General features: G+C 33.6%; 1 protein-coding gene and 1 long non-coding RNA gene across 2 annotated transcripts in view; one reads left to right on the top strand and one right to left on the bottom strand.

Annotated features, from left to right (window-relative positions):
* The first annotated feature begins 451 nt into the window (after window positions 1-451).
* LOC123692479 (polypyrimidine tract-binding protein 2) overlaps window positions 452-22,053 on the top strand; it is a 142,589-nt gene continuing 120,987 nt past the window's right edge. The window contains exon 1 of the mRNA XM_045637238.1: window positions 452-658. Within this exon, the coding sequence (XP_045493194.1) occupies window positions 656-658 (3 nt within the window). The 5' untranslated portion in view covers window positions 452-655. The remainder of the gene's footprint in view (window positions 659-22,053) is intronic.
* LOC123692482 overlaps window positions 9,892-22,053 on the bottom strand; it is a 55,083-nt gene continuing 42,921 nt past the window's right edge. Inside the window, exons 3-4 of the long non-coding RNA XR_006751560.1 lie at window positions 10,976-11,270; window positions 9,892-10,093 (exon numbers count right to left, since the gene is read on the bottom strand). This is a non-coding gene — a long non-coding RNA (uncharacterized LOC123692482). The remainder of the gene's footprint in view (window positions 10,094-10,975; window positions 11,271-22,053) is intronic.

The raw sequence follows: 22,053 nt of genomic DNA, 5'->3' as shown, positions 1-22,053 counted from the left end.
TGCATGTTGCAAAGAGTATCTTGGTTCGTAGAGCGGCGGCGGAAGAGCGGTGAGCGGCGAGCGGCCGCACGGAGGCTGAGCGAGCGCGGCGCAAGCGCCCAGGTGAGACAGGTAGACCCGCCCCTACGCCCTCCGCGCGCCGCGCTCACCTGCCGCTCCGTTCAGTCCATCGCAACACGCCGAACTGGCGACTTGTGCTCCGTGCACGCCGCCACTTTCATACTCTCGCGAGCCCTGCGCGTCGTGTTTCGCTTCACGCGACCGTTCAACTTCCCGCTCCCTACTACGCTCCGACCCTTCCCGCTCCTCGCCCGCTCGCCGCGAAACTTTTGTCGAGTTCCCGCGCTCGGCGATCTCTCGGTGCCGGTAGACGGTGTCGTGGTCGGCGGCGCACGTGGCCGTCGAAAGTTCGGAGGTCGGCCGTGGATGCGGTCGTGAGAGACGCGTGTGAGGCCTCCCGGAGGCCGTCGGCACGCTGTTCCCGCAGCAGCTTGGGTGCGTGTCCTACGCAACGCCGTGTGCTTGTTGTCCGCCGCTGATACTGCAGCACCCGCATCCACTCCCGCTCCCCTTGCCCATCCCGTTGCCCTTCGCTTTCCCGATCCAGTCCTTAGATCCTCAAGTCGCAAAGCACCAGCGTTTGCTGCTCTCTAACATGGTAAGTCCGCTCGAAAGTTCCCGCCTAACGTTCAAAGCTTACTTTAAGTTTCGTCCACGACGCCGGAATGTTTTGCGAACTGACAACAGATATATTTTTAAAATAAAAACATTTGTGTAAACTTTGAAAGTGTTTGTCGTGTATTGAACTTAAAATGAAAGTTTTAAGTATTTCAGCTAACTTTTAAAGCTTTCAAAGTTGATTCGAAAAACTTTTCTTCATTTGCCATTAAAAAACACAAAAATTCAAGATACTACTTACTTACTTACTTACTCCTCTGGCGCTGAAACCCCAAAGTGGGTCTTGGCCTCTGAGACGAGAACTCTCCATCTTCCCCGGTCCTGAGCGGTCTCTTGCCAATTATTGTTGGCTCGTAGCACGCGCAGGTCCACCTCTACTCGATCGCGCCAGCGATACTTAGGTCGTCCAACCGGCCGTCGGCCCAGGGGTCGCCCCAAGTATGCCCTCTTCAGTCCTCGTTCCTCACCCATTCTTTCTACATGACCGAGCCAACGGAGCCGTTGTGCTTTTATTTCTCCAAGTATATTTGGCTCGGCCATTAGTTTTTCAAGTTCGGCATTTGTTCGGACTCTCCAGCTTCCGTCCTCTCGTCTGGTGGGACCAAAGATCTTGCGAAGAAGCCTTCTTTCGGCGACTAAAAGCTAAAAATTCAAGATACAACTACCTATTAAAACTATCAAAATGACGTAGGTACCTACGTGTTTCTTAATAGGTACACAAATTTATTTAAAATGAAATGAATGGAAAATGTATTAACGATGAAACTTTTGGTTAATTACTCTCACGTGGATTTTGAATTAATTTTGTATAGTTTTAATTACCCACTTGAATTCTGTTTGCCGAACACGAATACCGCCAACTCTCACTTACAAAGGACTTTCAAAAGGATGCTAATAATATAATGAGATACAGTATACCTAGATACGCACACACAAATCGTTTCAATGTTAGATTTGAGAATTCTGAAGACAGAATAAATTATTTTGAAGAGATTGTGTTCAAATTACCTACATTATCTATCTAAAACACACCCTAGTACTTTGAGTCAAACCTTCAAACGCTGTCTCCGTAAAAAGTTTTGATTTTAATTGAATACAAATAAAAACAATTTATGTTTATAATGCAAATAAGATTATTATCTTATATGAACAGAGGTGCTCCTTAGCCATGAAAGTAAACGTTGATGATAGAAGTTTAACTTGGAATGGAAGTCGTATCCAACTTTTCTCATTAAGGGTTCCGTCAAAGGTAGTGTGTTTATGTTATTTTCATACCAATTTTTCTGCAAACAAAATTTATAATTTCTCAAAAGCGATCTTCGTGCAGATATTTGTTGCTACATTTCTAGAAATTTAGCTCGGAATTCATACAAATTGCATATAATATATATTTGCATACTTGTTTAAATAAATTTCACGTCACGTTCATTGAAAATATTCGATGTCGCGCCGATATAACGGTAAACAGAGTCCTCCTGAGCTATCGACTGTCATAAGTTTATTGCGAATCAATAGATATTAGAATTAATTATTAGAAACAAAATACCTATACTGCAAAAACGATTTATTAAATGATTAATGTACCTATCATGTTCAAATAATTTTTGATTCAACTAATTTGACAACCTTAATTCCATTAAAACGATAACTCGCAAAAGAAATAGGTAGGTATAAAGCAATATTTTTTTGAAATAACTAAGCCTTATTACAAATATGAAATAAATAAATTTACGCCTTTAAATGCTCCAGAGACTATCACACAGCTAATATGTAAATACAGTTCCATTATGCAAAGGTCGTTAGTCTTACCGTACACAAAAAAATAACTATTAATAATCATTTGATCATTTAAATGGAATCGTAAATCATTCGTATATATCTAATACAACATCACGGCACATTTCCTAGCCGTAATCAGAACTGGCGGAAACACAAACCAATAAACATACCAGCAGAATCCTGTCTCTGCTCTCGTGAGTCGCTCTACATACGAGATACCTAACCGTAAACAATTGTCATAGAAATTGTGGGAAAGGCTGCCGCATCATGAACACGTGTTACTTACTTATTGGACTATATTTTTCGTCATTTAACTGCTTTTTGCTTCATTGCTAAATTAAAATTAAATAACATAACATTGAATTGTGTTAACGTTTTAGGTTTAAAGCTCACAAAAGCAAAGTTAAATTTTGTGTATTCGCCAAATATTATGCTAATAAACGCCGCGCGGAAAGTGCATCCGTTGCTAAATCGCGCGCTATTTTTAAGGAAATTTTTTGCTGTACAGAAAACATAAAGTGCATAGCGTGGTTAGGCACGTCATTAGATCAGTTTCACCGCAATTTCGCTTGAAAACCACGACTCGGCGCGACCGCGCGAAACGGTATTCACAACACAAGTATGCATTTAATTGCATTCAGACGTCTAACGAGTGTATTAATTCCATTTTAACAATCAATTAATGATACAAAAACTGTTTCATTCGCTTGGAACGTTGTGTGACAGATTGCTAATCAAATTTCACTCGATCCTTCAATGTGTTTTGTGCACGATATGAGAGAAATTGTAATCGAATTGTTATTTGAATAAAGATCGAGTTTGTGTTACTTACGAGAATGTGTTGCCCATTAAAGGAAGCCTCGCTTTATACACAATTTCGTTTGTTGAATATAAACTCGTTTAAATTTTCTTACTTTTTTTATAATATGAAAGATTCATTGTATTCGCAATAAGAAAAATTGTAGTTCAAGGTTTATCACTCTATTCTATGTAAAATAACTAGACACCATCTACCTAGACATAATGCAGTACAAACACAGTATAAACCAGCATTCCTTAACACTTATTTAATATTTTGTGAGCTCTGTGAGGCCACTTTATGTCTAGCGTCATAGCCAAAGACGTAATGAAGATTGTTTTATTCTGCCGATCGAAGATAAAAGCGATAGCGAATTATAAATAAATATACATTGTCTTTCATATGAAAATATACCGGCTTAGTAGATAATACGATAAAAATAAATAACATATTATCTTAGCATAGCATTTAATAGGCACATACGTATAATACGTAAACGGTTAAAAAAATTGTCCGCCGTCATCTTAAGTTTTATAAAAGCATTTATTAACAAAAGCAAATGGTAGTAGATAGGCAGCAAAGCTTCACCCACGGTAAGATATCTTATAACCGATGAAAAGAAATATTTGCAATTACTTTGGCAAAAATATTTCGTCGAAATCATAGTAATTTCTTAACCAAACTAAAATTTATTTTCATGATAATAAAAACTATCAGTGACAGAAACTAACTGACCAAAAAAGAGTGGGCAAAAAATAATTAATGTAGGTAATTAATATATCAAAATAATTAAAAAATGCAAGACGCCTTCGCCTATGTATTACATCTAGAGTGAATAATATAGGGTCATCGTGCTGGCTTACAACCGGAACGAGAAATAACGTGTGGTGTGTAAAAAACTAGCCTCCAACTATTGAATATCTAATATCTTGTTCATTGTTGTCTTTATTCACGTTTTTTTAATCAAATTGCCCTGCTATATAGTTACCTGAATATTTATATTTTGTACAATATTTATAGCGTAATAATATTATACACACATGCGTATAAATGTAAAATTGTGAAGTATTTTTTATTAAAATAGTGGAAAATAACGGTGTTATGAATACAATTTACTATTTATAATATTTGTGAAGAAAAATGTGGAATTAATTAAATGTATCTGCACATTTCTCTTAATCTAGTATGAAGTCATTTTTATACATCACGGACAGACGTTAAAGTGCTTTATAACGAAGTTACATTACCTGTAATCTTTATAAACAAATACTTCACACATAGACAAAACATTCTATCGACATTGGTGATAATAATACTGTAACCCGAAGTAATAGAGTTCATAATGCATTCATATCGTGCGGTACCTTTTAAAAATTGTTCTCATTTTTCACCGCAATACTTAAATACGGTTCTAGTCGGGTAACAAATTTTTCTTTCTAATTACTCGGTGTCAAGGCGATTGTGCAGGAAATGCTCTGGTGCTGGACAAAGGCGTCCCCGACGTTCATTAATAAGATCACTCTAACTGCAATTCTTGAATAAAAGCCGGTGCTTCGTTAAAAACATTAATATCGGGGCGATATATTCAGCGTTTAAACCTTTTTTATTTAGACACTTTAACGGGTAATGGCTAATTCTCTTGCGGATAGAATTTGCAAGCGATACTTGGAAATTTGCGTTCAAATTTACTTGAGTAGTACAGTTAAATAATCTGACAATGCGTCTCGTCTCGTTTATTTGAGAGTGTATAATTCTCTGAAAAACCATATAGAATTGTTTCCAGAACCATAACCATAAGTTTCCTGAAAAGGTAGAGCTCTTACGCAGCTAATATATTAAACAAATATATATTTACATTCATCATTTAATATATTTACATGTTAAAGATCATCATAATAGGTATAATAATTTCATTAGAAAATCTTGAAAACAACGTGGAAGAGTATTCCATTTTAATATTGCATTTCTCATATTTCAACTAAGTACGTTAGCTTTTTCATTATGAATAAAATCCGTGCTTTATGAAAAAAGGTTCTTTGTTATTGGTCAATAAAAATTGTCATTCATCCATCGCTAAGAATATAGACAAAATACGTTTTACATAAAAGCTATTTTGCTAAAGTGTGAATAATACATAAACTTTGATGCTGATAACTCAGTACTTTCAAATATCCTAATGCAACAGGCATTAGGCAAACGAAATTTTCGCACCCTTTTCTCTTCACACAGTTCCTCTTAACAATAATATAACATTGAATTGATGCATAGGTATAATATTTTATCAATTTATTACATACTCACAAAAATAAAATATGAGAACTAACTACTCCGTAGAGACGATAATATTTATTATGTTTATCAAAATCATCTATTCGTAGAAAAACAAAGTCGAAATATTTATGGCGTAAGCGGAAACAATCGGAATATCGTAGTATGGTTGAGCACTTATATAAGTTTCACCAAGTACTGTCTTGGATTGCTTTGATACTAGTACTGATAGCAAAGTTATGTACAATCGACCTATAGTTATTTATAGCGATTAATCGTAGAGATAAATAAATCAATTTATTATTAGAATCTTTGAATATTGCTTAGAGCTTTTGCATGGTGGCTAACTTTAAACTATTTGTAAAAAAAAGTATGATTTGTAAATAATTATATTAGAATATTCAGGTAGTCTTAAAAAAAATTATAATTATGCGCCAAATAATTATCCATGAGATTTTCCTGCGCACACAAATAAGAGGAAAATTAGTTGCCTGTTGTACTTATTTATACGACAATATTACCTATATACGTTTTGATTTTAAATATCTCTTCGATAAAAAGTTTTTCGAATACATATTTTCCGACCATTAAACTGTAAATATAATGATTTATTCATACTTTGCTCCCAATCTTGTAGAGAGCAAAAAGCACGACAACTTTATTTATTTACCAATATATTTAATATTGACGCAATCTAATGTTTTGTAGCACTTAAAATTTGTATCGATTTCATATAAATCTTTCTCACGGATACATTTTGTAAATAAAAAAATCAATACGTTAAAGTAAATTTTATTCCTTCGTTGTTATTTGAAATTGGGTTGGTTTAACCTTTAAGGGCTACTAAATTTTAAAATAAACCACAACTAACGAAACTTAAAAGCTTAAAGGCTCAATTAACGAAATCTTTAATAATTGTTCAGAAATTAACGAAGTAAATATACCTAAGCAAAATTAATTCTCTTAAATTTATTGCTTGTTAATTTTAAAGTTGAATCAAATGAGATCTAATGTTCTACATTTACATTTTAGCTAGATTAGTATGTTTTGATATTACGAGTGCTCATGCCAATCTAACTTGTAACTAGCACGTATGCACCGCTAATTTGATCAAGTTGAAATCATAGTTATATAGGTACCTATGGAGCTTGTGAATTGTACCTTAATATAATAAAAATAATCTGTGCTAGTTTGAACTCGTACTTGACGGTTTTTTATAGATGTTACGCAGAGTGCGGTGTCCGTAAGCCATGTGTTTGTTTTCCGCGGTTATTTCTGGATGCCGCTATTGTTGGTTGAATAAAACTGTGAGAAGGTTAACAAGGAAGAAAATTAAAGTTACAGCAGTACGTACGGATATTGAAAACGTGTGTTAAGTAATGTAGAACCCCCACAGTACAAGACCACTAATTCTGAAAAACGTAAAGTAAGTTTTACTCCTCTATCTTACTCAGTAATTGCCAGGTTTATCCTTGTTTTATAATAAGCATAATTACATCTTTACACATCATAATTTAAAAACGTTCGTAATGTGCGAAAAATCGATCACTTTAAGCGCTACGACCATTAACTCAATTAAAAAAGTTAACTTCTAAAATACAAAACGAGAACAAGATTCCCCTAAAATATTTCGATTCACTTACAAACAGGTTCGATAAATTTGTTATGAACTCTGCTCAGGTTATCGAGTCCCGGACCAATTCAATAAAAGCTCAAGGAAGCTGTGGCGATAATCTCGTTATAGGCAGTAACACCATCACTTTCCCTTTAAATAATTGAAATAACAAAGATGCTATTAATATTCAATAGCGGAATAATATGGTATCAATTTCGAAGAACAATATTTGCATGGTTAAACGTAGGGGATGTTGTATCATTGTTTAATTGATTACGCCTGACTAAAAGTATTAAAAGAGCGCGTATTATATTTCCTTTGTACACAATTTAAATACCAATTAACATTACCTCACGTCTCTTTGTTACAAAACATATCATCCGTGTATTTAATAATGTTAAAATGTAAAACCAAAGCTTGTAATAAAAGCGAAGTATTTGCTATCGAAACTCATGCACAATCTAATGAAAAAAGGAAATTTAACGCTCCGTGTGCCTATTGCTGAAACTATGCACTGCGATGCGCTGAACAAACTGCTACAGTAACATTACATTCCAAACAGGGCGTAACTGAATCTGTTTTAACTTCATAGTTGACTGCGTTTTGCAAATCAATATTGTGCTTACTGAATAAAACAGTTAATTAATGTGTAAAAGAGTTACGTGTGCATTGGGTGAAGAAAGTTATTGTATTTTAATTACATGATGCTGGTTTTTTTATGTTCAAAAAATATGTTATGGGTAGTTCTTACTATTTAAAACGGTTAACGTACTTTTTTAGATTTATGATTGACTAGCTTCCGCCCGCGACTCCGTCCGCGCGGATGTCGGTCTTTGCGTGGATGGTTTATTTCTCCATTTTGAGTAACTCGGACAATGACATCTTATAAATATCTATTGGACCCAAATACGGCTAGGTCTATAATAATACGCAACGTGTGTTCGCGGTACCTACTACAGAACAACGACTATGGATAACTGAAAAATTGAGATTAATTTTTTTCTACGTAATAAGGTATAATTATACCAAGTTTCATCGAAATCGAACCGGTAGTTTTCACGTGATGTCTTCACATACAGACAGACAGACAGACAGACAGACAGACAGACAGACAGACAAAAATTTTTTTAATCACATATTTGGGTTTGGTATCGATCCAGTAACACCCCCTGCTAGTTATTTTTTCAATATTTTCAATGTACAGAATTGACCCTTCTACAGATTTATTATATGTATAGATTTAATATTTAATTTGGTATATTCCATTTATCACACACATAATATTATAATGAACACATACATTTTTATTAGACATGAATATTATCTCTACACCCTGACCACTTTCACCATGAGAGAATTTATGTTTCACTACAGTTTCTATCGAAGACGATCGTAATAAACGAGCACGGGCATTATGCGGCCAAATATAATGTTACCAAAAGTATTCCCTAAACACATACGTTCGATAGTAAAAATGTCCTAATGTAAGCAAATTGCCGTCACAGCCTTTCAACGTCCGGTCGCGGCTATCATTTTCCAAGATAAGCGCTTAAAAGCCTCGTGGAAACGCTTTTTAGTAGACGGACTATTACCGGGTGCTCCCATACTTTTTGCTTTGCCTCGACACTGCCGGATTATATGTATATCTGAATAAGTTACACCGAATAGGTTTCAGGGATCTCGATCAGAATTTGTTTTGCGTGCGACCGTTTTCAATTTTCGTACCGCTTTCAAGTTTTGCGATGTGACTTTTTGTTGGTATTTATACAACATTTTTCATCTACCAACATTGCTTTTATGAAGGTAATATATTTCAGATATTGATATTAGAATTTTTTGAATAATATTATACGGTGAAGTGGTAGTAAGGTTGAAAGAAGAGTACGATTTACAAGTGATAACTGCGTTAAAAACAACCGACTTCAAACTTGCACTTGCAAAATTTACAAATACCTACAGACAAAAATGCTCATAAAATAAGAACTACTGGGCCTATCCGAATAAAATTTTTATGGGACCAATTCGACACCATCCCGCATCGAACAAAAAAAGAATCACGTAAATCGGTTCAGAAACCTCGGAATAATCGGTGTACATACATAAAAAAAAATATATACCGGCCAAATTGATAACCTCCTCCTTTTTTTTGAAGTCGGTTAAAAATTGTAGCGCATTAGGGCAGGTTAATAATGAAATCTTGTTCAAATATAGCGATTAGTGTTACAACAAATAAGAATACTTATGTAAAGTATATTTCCTCTTTTAATAATATAAATGGAAATATAGGTTAATAGGTAAATGATACAGACCTACTTCCAATGCAATGAAATGTTTCAACAATCTAATAACTTAATGTATCAGAATACATACAAAGCTCTTTGTAAGCATATTACAGATATAAAAGTGCCTTTTTGATCTAATACAAGATTATGATTATTTAAAAGGCCCTTACATTACATATTATATCAATTGAAGTTCCTTTCTCATAATGTTAATCGGAGTTCCTTTAAGGTTTTGATATTTCGTTAACAAATAACAGGATTGTGTGTTCGCGTATATAATTTTGTATTTCCCAAAAGGATGTCGTGGATTAGCCCTATTTTCTGTGGCGTATATTAATCGTCTGTTACAAAACGTTTCGATTTGAGCCTGTTTCTTTGTGAGCTAGTCGGGAATCGAGAGGTGGGGTGCGGCGACGGTGAGAGGGAGGGGGGGGGGGGGGTACTTGCATCGTACTTGCACTTGCCTCGGTCAGGAAGCGCGGCGGAATGCCGTCAGTCGCGTTGCAACGCGGGGGGCGGGGTGGAGCGAGGGCAATGCTCGCTGCGCCGGCGCTTCTCGTTCGCCCATTCAGTCGGATGTATTTACTATTCGTTATATTTAACCTTCTTGTACTACTACACTTGTGATTAATCTGTATTTAAAGTGTAATCTGGTGCCGTGAGAGTGCGGTACTGAAACAAAAAACATTGAATTATTATTTATTACGTAAAACTATTCAGCAGACACCTCAAAATATAATGAAAAAAGCTTTGTCAACAAATATCGGATTTTTAAACTATGAATAATTGTATCTTATCTAGATAAATATAACATAATTTGATTTCGTCCAGGAACATATAAAAAAAAGAAGTTATCATTCAAATAACATCGGCTCTATATATTAACAATAATCATCAACCGTTATACATATTATCAACTATTTTTAATTACGTACCTATTCCTTGAATAGCATTGAATTTTACGTTATAATCGAAATATAAACTAGCGTTTCCAATTTCCATTGGAAGTCAATTGCAAATGTCGTCTCTATGTTATGTGCATAATGATACCCTGTCATTGGTTTGTCTGCGATTTCACTATGGGTGGCCATCCTTCCCACAAACCAGATTTAAATGATTTTAATAAATATGAAGTACTTGATCGTGCTTTTCAGTTTGTGTATATTATGAATATAAGGTTAATTCCTAATTATAAGCAAAGAACAATGAAAATTCAACCTTTGAAGAATGGCTCTTGTTTAATTTTTAGTCCGATGCCACATTATTATCATAATAAGTTTTCTTTATATGATAAGTAAACAGAATAATAAATGATATTAACAAATCGACAACCCTTTCAGTTACAACATGATACCTAGTAGAGAAAAAATCAAATAAACTGAATAAAATAACTTCTTCACTCGATTTGAAAAGGACCGCTTCCATAAAGCTCCTAAAAGAGCGATAAAATTATATAATATCAACGTTATTAATAACAGCATACTTCCAGAATTGCTCGAAAGCAATATTTCCAATCGGTATAATGTCTTTTTAATACGAGATGCATTGTCATACCTGCGCTGTGACGTCACTCGATACCAGTATGATCCGGATAGCGTCGTTGTTTTACGCACTCGAAAGGCTTACTAGTAAGCACTAAGCAGCGAGCAATTGACGGCTGCGGTTCGTTATTCCAGCTCCATTTTTTGGGAAATTATTGAATATCAAACGCTTTCTTTATTGGCTTCTGTTTCCTCTTGCATTTTAATTTAATCCTACATTTGTCTTCTTTATTTGTGTCAGTTGTTTGTGTCACTTCTGCATCTAAATAGCAAATGCCGACAGTCCATAGAGTTTAGGAATGTTAAATCTGCAATGACAACAATACACATCCCGATATTAATATTCAATTTCACTTCTCATTTATACATTTGTTAATATCACTAATGTTTTCGCTGAACGTAGAATAATAAATGAATTCGTGATCCTAATATATAATTCCCGGCACACAAAACCAGCTTGATGTGAAGCGTCAAACGTCGGCACTTTATACGTAAAATTTAAATTCACAACAGCGCAGACAGATTTACTGAATCCACTAAAATATAGGAAAATAAACATTTACATAGATGCTTTTAATTTACAGGTATGTTGCTGTTCCTAGAGAAACTTGCAAGTTTATTTTTTTACAACGCTGCGTAAGTAGCAGTATACGTATTTTGTTTGCCGAGAGGTTTTTATTTTTTTATTACGCCAGTTTATTATTTTTGCGGATAAGCATTTTATAATATATAAGATTATTCTATTTCAAAAATGTTTAATGCAATTAGATTGATTGGGAACTTTCAATATAGCGCTTACTGTTTTTCAGGAATCGTGGCCTTCCAATGTTTGATTAAAAAGTTTAAATACTTACTGGAATAGGTAAAGATAACTTTTAAATCATACAAACTTGATTTTAACACATTCTGTATGTATCTTAAAATAATGCGGACACGTGAATTGTGGGTAATAAAATAGAAATAAAATGATTGAATCTAAAGATTGAATTTATTTGTAACACATAGCTAGCTAATAAATCTATAGACCTTGCTAATCAACATCAAAGTGAGTAAAATTAATTACACTTGTATAGAAAAATATGATTCCGCAATTATACATTGGACAATCTATACATGTTTAAAACCACGTAATCCTACGATATAGGCATATGATGTACTTAGGTACGTCTTTATATTCATTAAGCTACATCGTGTCGTTTGAATTGTTTTCGTGGACCAAATAGTACGTATCGCATACATTTGAATGGCAGTCTCTTGTCATGATGATTATACGCGCGAGCTGAAACGGGTTGAACAAACAGAAAGGCTTTTAGAAAGCTCGTCGCTCCTAGGTGAGTATCGGAGCCCTGTTTGGCCTAATGTCTTCACATTCAACAAGGCTTATTTTAAATTTAACGAATACACGCTCAATTAATGTTTCATTAGAATTTACCATAATACCCCTCACCACCACAACGAGGGCAAAATTATGAATGTTTTAACTCACAATTATAAATGAAACAATAACGGAATATACCTGCGAAACAAGCTGTGAGCTTATTAAATGAAACGGCCATAATAAAGATAACAATCCAATAGCCTCATTGATTCATTTAAAATGCCATTTTAGTAATGAAAGAGCAAACATCGAAGCTGAATAGTGAAACTCGTGACCGGCGCGATTTAAAGTGTTCCACTTTATTCAGTATAAAATATCCATAATAGTGTGTTGCGGGCCCAGGTGGCGGCACAAACTGCGCAAGTTTCACTAATGTAAGGCTTAAATGATGACAATGTTGGGGACGGGCTCAACCATGCCTACAGGGCTTCCGGCTATCGACTTTGTATTTCGCAGCTAAGTAAGTTAAGCTTTTTAGCTTTTATATGCGTTCGCGTCGTGATCCTGATGCCTCGTTGAATTTAAATCGGCTCTTAGTTGAATTTTTTCAGCACATGTGTATAGGCTTTGGAATCTCTTAAGTATCTGATCTGTTCTAAACAACAAAAGGTAGGTTGGTACTTACTTATTTTCGGTGCTCATGAATAAACCTAAAAACAAAACAGCTGATTTTTATTTAATCCGGTGATCCGGGTTGGCACTCGTACCTTCCATTTATACGAACTACAAACTAATAGACAACGGCCTGCTAGTTACAACACATTTGTCTAACGATTCCCGACGGAGTTAAACAAATCAGCTGCAAAACCCTCCGCGTGGCCGAGATTTATATTGTTTTCTCATCCAATTCAACATATTATGTTCATGTGTAAACCGCACTTGACGTAAATTACATACATATGTATTTAACTGTTTAAATAGAGGGAGCTCGAATTTGTTCCCTTAAATAGGGGTAAAGGGGAAGTTCACACTCCTGTGTAATCGAAAGTGCGGAATGAACTTTTTATCTGCTATCTGCTAACTGGGGAGAAGTCGATAAGATTTATTGATAACGCTCCGAGATACAGCGTTGTTTTGTTGTTATTTTGATTTATACAAATAAAAACGTGTCTGGGGTATAATAGTGACATAAAAAGGGCATTTTGTGGATATTTTCCAGATTATTTTAATGGCTAAATGTTACAAAACGGACGATTATTATTGGAACTTAATGATAATAGTTCTAAAAATAGCTCATAAAAACAATAATTATTATAATTATCAATGGATTCAAAGTGTAATCGCAATATCAAAAGTTATCATACTTTATTTCGATACAACAAAATCCGTGATCCATTTGAATATTTCCGTCGCTACAATTTAAGCCAACTACTTTAATACCTTGCATTACTTAACGGGACAATTTTAAATAAAACGTTTTCAGTTGAACGTTTACAGGTTATTACTGCCATGACAATTTCTTTCTTTTTCCTTCCAACAATCTTATATTAAAGCTTTTCCCGCGCCTCGTCGCTATAAGATATTTCCGTGACCGTCCGTCTGATTAAACTGAAATTTAGCACGAATAAAAAATGGGGTCACAATTAAGAGGTTACGTGAACAAGGGAAATTCGAGAAGTATCCTAAAAGTTTTACAACTGCTTAGCCGTTCATATTTAGTATACTAAAATAGCTTAATCATCGTTTCTTATACTGTCGCTTATTTTACGCCGATTTCAGTGAAAATTAGGTAATGGTTAAAAATTAGGTCACTACGATTGTTAAATGTTATTTTCACAGAGATACGATTGTTAAATTTTATTACATTATTACCTACATGTATAAATATATATTTTTTCTTTATTTCTTTTTTATCACATCTCAATGGTTATTAAAACGTCAATATCAACCTCTATTATATTTACAATATTTAAATTGAGGAAACTTGTAAGTACAAGTAGTGCATTTTAATTTTTATTCCCAAAACCTAAGTATTTGATGTTTAAATAAACAATTGGCAACAGCCCGCGTAATTAACAAAGACACAAACCTATCGATGGCTGAAATATTGCAATGTTTCAGTGAATAAAAACATAAAGCAAAGCTTACAATAAAGATATGTATCGGAATACAAACTGTAGTGTAATGAAAGTGGTGCGTGCAGCGGGCATTAATTGTCACAGGTGTCGATTACCGCCCGTGACGCTGCTGTTTCTGCAATTGTTTTTCTACCGTGTATTTTTAACGTTCGTATATGGTTATGGTTACAAAAATGTGTTGTTTCAATGGGTTTTTTTACGGTTTGGGACTGATATTGAGATGTAGCCTTCTGTTATAAAGACAATGCTTATTTAAAATATAATATTTAAAAAGTTAAGTAATAATCTTGAGGAAAATTGTGAATTGGAGAAAGGTCACAATAATGAAAGGGGTAGTTTCGGTTAAATTTTATTTTTATAAAAACAGCTTTTTAAGGTTTATTTTTTGCGTATCTACTTACTATACAGATATTTCAAAGGTTTTCTTTTTGGTATTGACGCATCTTATCAATACATGTGATATTCTCAAACTATTTCAGTACATAATATTTATTTATTCTAATATAGGTTTATTGTTGATTTAAGCTAATTTTCAATCAAATAAAACAATTTGAAAAAACAAAGATTTTTTTGTAGTTTTGTTGACATTAAACCATTATCTCTAATCAGGTGTGTTATCGGGATCAACTCGAAAGCTTGTCACTGCATGATTCGATAAAGTGAAGCGATAACCTCCGAAACATAAAACATATTGATTTTACTTTAGATAGCTGTTATTGTATTTAACTATGTTTACGTCCTTGACACAGAAGTTTGTTGAAATTACATATAAAAATCATTATGCTACCATCACCACCAACTTTTTAACAATGAGTGACCATAGACAATTACAAAAATGTTTAAAAATGGTAGCTGTTACTTTATTATATTCAATAGTTGATATAATTAATTTATGGTCACTTAAGGGTGTTGAATGTTGATGTTAATAAAAATCCAATGAAAAAACTTTAAGGTACCTATATTTATATAATACATATTATCAACGAATAATATAGTAACCGTCGAAAAATTTTTGCACTGTCTGCATAACAGTAGCATGACGGTCGATTATTATCTTGACACGACCAAGATTCTGGGTTTAATTTCCATCTGAGTTATGAGTTATAACCACGACATCATTATCAGCTCTTAAATGGGCCTGAAACTCGAGTGAAGGTTTAGGATATAATTCAACGCCCCACGTTTTATGGAGTCAATTGAAATTTTATAGGACCTACAATTTTTGCCACACTTTTGGAATATATTGATTTTCTGAGTATATGAGCAATAGTACTTTGGTAATTAATTTGGAATTCGGAGGTTTGTTACTTTTATATGAATAAGATTGAGCTTTTAAGTTTTAATTAAAATATAGAGGAGAAGGAGATTTAACGTTTCATAAAAGTTTCCTAATTTGCGTTTGTGTTTTCCTCATAATAATTTTGTTACTCGAAACAACATAATAATAGCAGATACCCAACTCTATCAAATACGAATACACCGGAGATGTTCAGTAAGGAATATCGTGATATAAGATCGGAGTTTAAGCATTAGTAGCAAAGCTTCGTGCAAACATTCGTAAGCTCGAGTTGCACAAGGTGGAACGAGTTACTCGAATTTAGCATACTGCTGACCAGTTACATGTTGTGTTTCTATATATAATTATTTAATTAGGTTCCTAACTAAATGTGTTAAATTAATCATCTACACAAACTTAAAAATCGCATCTATCAAGAGTAAAAAAACATTTCTAAATATTTACATAGGTCCAATTCTAAGCCGCCAATAAAGATGATAGTATAATGTCTAATCGCCGCCGTATCTTTTAAGGGCGGATTTGCCAAACTAGCATTTACTTATCGGCATTTCCCAATTGTTTGGTTAGGTAATAGAATACGGCGGGACGAACAGGCCCTCGCGGACGTTACACGGTTACGTTTTAGAATCGTTAATTGCCTATCGAATGACACGGGTTAGCGATAAACTTAATTAATTTGAACATAATCGCTTTAACGCAGACTAATATTAACAGATATTTACAGCCGCAGAGCTAATGCTGTATACAAAATAGTGCGTAGAACATATTATATGTTTAAAATTTTAAAATGTCCCGTTGGTTTTACGCGCACTCTCCGAACACCTGACTGAAAATATTGCCCATTATGAAATGTTCGTAGCAATGCGCTTTTGTGTAATTTCATAAAAACATATTTTTATTGCCTATTTACATTTATATGGGCTGGCATAATACAAAATATTTACGACTGTTGATCCTAAAAACTACAACGAATGCGAACTGCAGTTTACACTGGTGATAAAAACACTCGAACATTTTCATATTAATCTGACCAGCCTGATATTAGATTCTATATAGAGTGAAACAGTAATTATATTTACATTATTCTCGCTTATTATATAATGTATTTTAATACAAAATATATAAAGATATGATTATAATAAAAAAAAAACATCAAAACGGACGCTATGTTTATTTTAGACCAGGTTTATTATTACTATACTATTTTTATCCAATGCTAACATAACGGTACGGTGGAGACTATTAATATCTGATTAGGCCAGGTATTCCGAGTAAATAGTTTCATATTATTTTAGAAATCTCTACTAATATTAATTTGAAGTGAAAAGATTTGATTTGTTTTGGTTGTTTGGTTGAATAAACTTAAAAAAACTTCTTATAGGATTTTTATTTTACCGGTGGAAAGCTAAAATATTTTTGGCTAAGCACAGGCAAAATCTAGGCGTAAAGTAGTTAACTGTAAAACACAATAGCGAGTATGAATTTTAAATTCTACAATTGCTAAAAGCTTTCGGTACAAACAAACTTAATTGTATCACCGAAACAAAGTGATAATTACACACGCCTTAATTACATTATAAGTTCGTGTACATCGTCACCTGTCAATACAGTGGTTTAATCTTTGCTAGTTCAATTAATTAGCCGCTATAAAGATCAAAGCACAGTTTGCGATCCGCGGTAAGTACCAGTCAACTTAGTAATGAGCCTGACAGTTAAAGTTTTCCTCCGACCCACCGACACTATATACCTTAACTTTGCTCGATAGCAATAAGGTCGATATTCGTCCGCATTCCGTGTCTTATCTCACATTGTTGAAGACGAAGTTTATCTGATGTATTAGCGATCTGTACTGAATAAATTTATGTAGTGTAATAGTTTAGTGAGGATTAAGTGTTAAGGTCTGCTCCCAGTTTTGCAGTTCGGTCGCGTTCGTAGAATACCTGCGTTAGCGAGATTGGCGTTAATCTGTTAAATCGACTGAGGAATGTTAATTTGATCCTTCAACGCCCAATATTGTTTGCTTCAACAATTGATCGGGCTTTGTTGTGAATCAAGACATTCACCTTTTTATTGCTTTCAGTGGCGAGATAATTGATTACATACTGAAATTATTTCAATAATTAATAATTATTATTACCGCATTGTAGAAGATCTTTAATAACTCAGACCCCGGAATCACAGACACAATAAATTTTAGAAAATCTACCTATTATGTGTCGTGGACCGATCGGGCCGCTTGGGGCTCAATGAGTTCAATTTAACCTTTTTTTGGCAAATAAATATAATTTTTTATTAGTTTTGGTTGGGATTTGTGACTTTAACCTCATTTTGGATAATATTGATATAAATAAAACGAAAATTAAATTAACTACCTACTTTAGAAGTTAAAAGTTAAAATATAATTTTATTAACTGCATGGTTACACATATCACATTATATCATTTACGAACATTGTATATGTAAGTAAGTGTACAAAAAATATAAAAGAAATTCATTCAACTACATATAATACATAATACATTCAAGAGCGTCTTCTTCAGGTTTCATTATTTATTATTTATCACTTCTAAAAGATATACTTAAACAAAAATGAAACATACCACCTACGGTATCTCGTCTCTACTATGTCACTGAGAAAGAACATATTATAGGTAAGAATTAGCGATCATAATATAGGTACAAAATACATGAAAATTTGGTTAAGAAAATTGCAAAAATAATTTCTTTGATCCCCACTTTACTCCGTAATATACGAACATTCGCTTACAAAATTATTAAGAAGATTCCTGAGAGAAACTCGTAAATTTCACATGTAACGACTAAGTGTTAGGATTTATCGAGAGACCGAAATTGTGATCTATTACAAACTTATAAAACTAGAAAGCCTTAAGATTTCTATCAAATAGCTCAGAATTTCGTTTTAACATTCTTTTTCCTTGTCCTAATTCTTAGAAATAATATGCTCTGCGAAAATTTGAATTGTTTATTATTGGCTGAGAGTTTATTGTACACTATACAAGAATCTTGAACAAGACGTAATAAATATGAACAACGTACATTCTAAAATTTATTTAGAATCAAGCATTATTATTTGAATCATGTTAAAATCCGGAATAGGAAGTTAAAAGACAGTCAGTTGCGTTGTTAATCGTACGTTAGTGTTCCCGGAACAATGACGTGTTGTTTTATTCACGACTCTTTTCGGGCAAGTTTGTCCACAAATTGCGACAATTTTCTCTTCACTGTTAGCGAATCCTCAAGAACGTGTTTATAATATCACGTCATGGGTCCAAAAGTTTTTCACGCACGCTGTCAAGCGACAGTCGTCCAGTCCGACCAGTTTAGCGATTTATCAAGGAATGAATCAAAGAGGACTTATTCCGGATATTGGAGCACGTAATCTCAATACACTGTCTCCACTCGCAATTTATCTGACGATGAATGGTCCCGCCATTATTTCCAACCCTTAACCTACCTACTTATTAATATCAACGTAATTTATTGTAAATTGCATTTTGCGAATCCGTGCGTGAATAATGATTTTGAAAATCATCATTATCTATCGCTGTTAAATGATGGAAATAAAATGTAACAATGGACGTAATAAGCTCGGAAATACGTGCAAGAAGTTTAGTTTATTTTAATGTAAACTGTTTGAATAAGGCAAAAGATTTAATGCAGATATGACGCACTAACTTCAAAGAAAATGTAACTTGTACAAGATATGACAAAAGCGAGCAGATAAAAGCCGCATATTCTCCCTCACTATTTAAAGTTTATAAGTAACAAAAGGCAGAGGTTGTCGTGAGTAAGCAAATTAAAATTTAATGTCCATAATGTTATTTCTTGGCGGAAGTTTTAGTAACTATTTGCAGCTTAACAAAGAGTTAAATTGTTATGATGAATTTTGAAAGCTTTACTCGATTTAATAGATTATAATAACCAACTTTGTATTAAGTTAGCTAATTAGACTTTCGAATAAAGGAAAGCTTTATTCGATAAGAAATTCAATAGGGTTTTCTAAAGCGACTTGACAAAATTAGGAAACATTAGAATAAGAAACATTACTTCACCCTATTTGAATATTTTACCAATAATAAAAATCAAGGCCGAATGTAAAGAAAACATATGAGCAACACAAAAAAACCTGTTATACTAGTAGGAACTTCTTCTTTAAAGACGGATCATCCAAATGACCAAATCACATGTGAAACACATTTCACAAAAGCACAGACGACTTAAAAGTCCTTCAATAATATTAAACAAGTGCAACCGCATTGTTTGGCAACGACCCATCAAAAACTACCATTATCATAGACATTTATTGATTTACTAACACTAAACTGTTGTATTATTGCTGAAAAGTTTACATTTTAAAATAAACCTCGTTCCTATAAGCGTTGCGAGTGGCTCGTGATTTACTACTAAAGCTTTTGCCGAGTGAAAAATACCAGGCGTTCTCTTTTTGTGCTCTTATTATGTTTTAAAAGTAGTTGTAATGTGGGAAGCCGCATTTTGATACTGAACAGAGGCGCGAGCCGTGCGTAGTGGCAATTAGATTTAATATATCTATTAGATGTGGAAACTGGAGTCAAGAAAATACTATTTTATTTGTGAGAATAATGCAGGAAATTCCAATTTCGTTTTAATATTTAAGTAGGTCTATGTTAAGAGATATTTCCTGGAAATGTTAAGCGGATTTGGTGATTCCTTTTCACCAGTGATTGGTTGGAATGCTCACTGTAAAGCATTTATTGTGAATGAAAATAATTGTTTTACAATTTCTTAAGGAAAAGATCATGTAAATTAATTAAAAATCAATTAGCAGCGATGTAAACTGGATTCCAATAAATGCGCAGACGTGTAACCCGATATTTGTACATTAAGCATCCGTAAACAATGTTGTCTTTTGCATTTTATTACATTCTTCCTTCAAATATATGAAAATATTATCTAAGTTGATAAGTAATTACACCTGAAAATTTACAAATATTGAAGTAAAACTTCTTTAGGCGGGCTGAGAGTAAAATTTTATGGTCGTATCATGGCAATATCGTCCTATCTTAGAATATTGCCAATGAAGTTTCATTTCTGACAAGTGTGTCTTTTTTCTTAACTTATTTTCATATAATGTGTATAGCATTTTGTATTTCGAATTTAAAATGCTCTGAAAACGAATTTCAAACTGTGGCAAACATCTTACTTGTATTACCACATGCTATATCTGATACCGATGTCTTGTAAACTAACGGCAAATTATTACGTAATCAGTCATCTTTGTATGCAGCGCATGTGGAATCACTGCATAATGCAACCAATGCAGCGACCTCATGCCCTTCCGCTGCCTACTGAATTAATCAACCTTATACACTCACATACAGTATGTATGAACAGAACAAATACTGAACAAACTCAGCGATTGTTTTATTTGGAAGTATGCATGACATTGATTTGGAAGAACTTTCGGCGTCAATTCCAAATTAAGACGCGAAAACTCTTTCTGGTTGTGTGAATTTTTAACGCATATTAATCGGATTACGAGAGGTATTAAATAATTATCATTACGCCAAATAACTAAAATACAGACGGAGATATTTTCCCATTTATAATAATATGGATTACACTTTCTATTAGCAAAAAACTTGCTTTAATTATTATACTGGGTAAACCAAATATTCACCTATAGCTTGAAGCTTCTAAAATCTTTAATATTTGTGCAAAAAAGCAATTCTGCGGCTAATATTATTCATTATATAGTATACGTACGTAATACGTGTGATAGAGTCATTTGCTCCTTGCTCATATATCCGTTTCCGTATAAAATTAATTGGGCTGTGACGCACGGAAGGATGTATGATGGTAACAACTCATGTAAATTGCTTGTATCTTAGCGATGAAGCAGACATACTCGAATGGACAATCTCGGGCTAATTTTACTGAGATTGTTTCTAAAATATAAATTGTTCGGTTGAAATGTAGATTTGTTTTGATGTGGAAATAGAGCGATCATTTATTGCAATTGTCTTTAAGAATCCGCGTTTTTTCGGTCTTTAAATCAATTATAAGTACCTTTGGGGTATTTTTGTAAATACCTATGGTATCTTAATTATATTGATAAATTTAAATTAACTAAATGTAACATATATGACAAAATGAAAACAAATTTGTTGCTCAAAATAAAGGGTACGTATAATTTTAGAATATTTGTTTGGCAATTCATTGTAATGAAACTTTGACCTTTTATTGGATGTATGTATTGTTAAATCCAGCGCTTTCCAATTAAGTGCAACGAAATGAACAAATGGAATACGTTATGAAAATTGTTTTTCTAATATTTT

Source organism: Colias croceus, chromosome 6, assembly GCF_905220415.1.
Source record: "Colias croceus chromosome 6, ilColCroc2.1".
Taxonomy (NCBI): Eukaryota; Metazoa; Arthropoda; class Insecta; order Lepidoptera; family Pieridae; genus Colias; species Colias croceus.
Note: the sequence above shows the minus strand (reverse complement) of the source record. Positions and strands in the feature narration are given on the sequence as shown.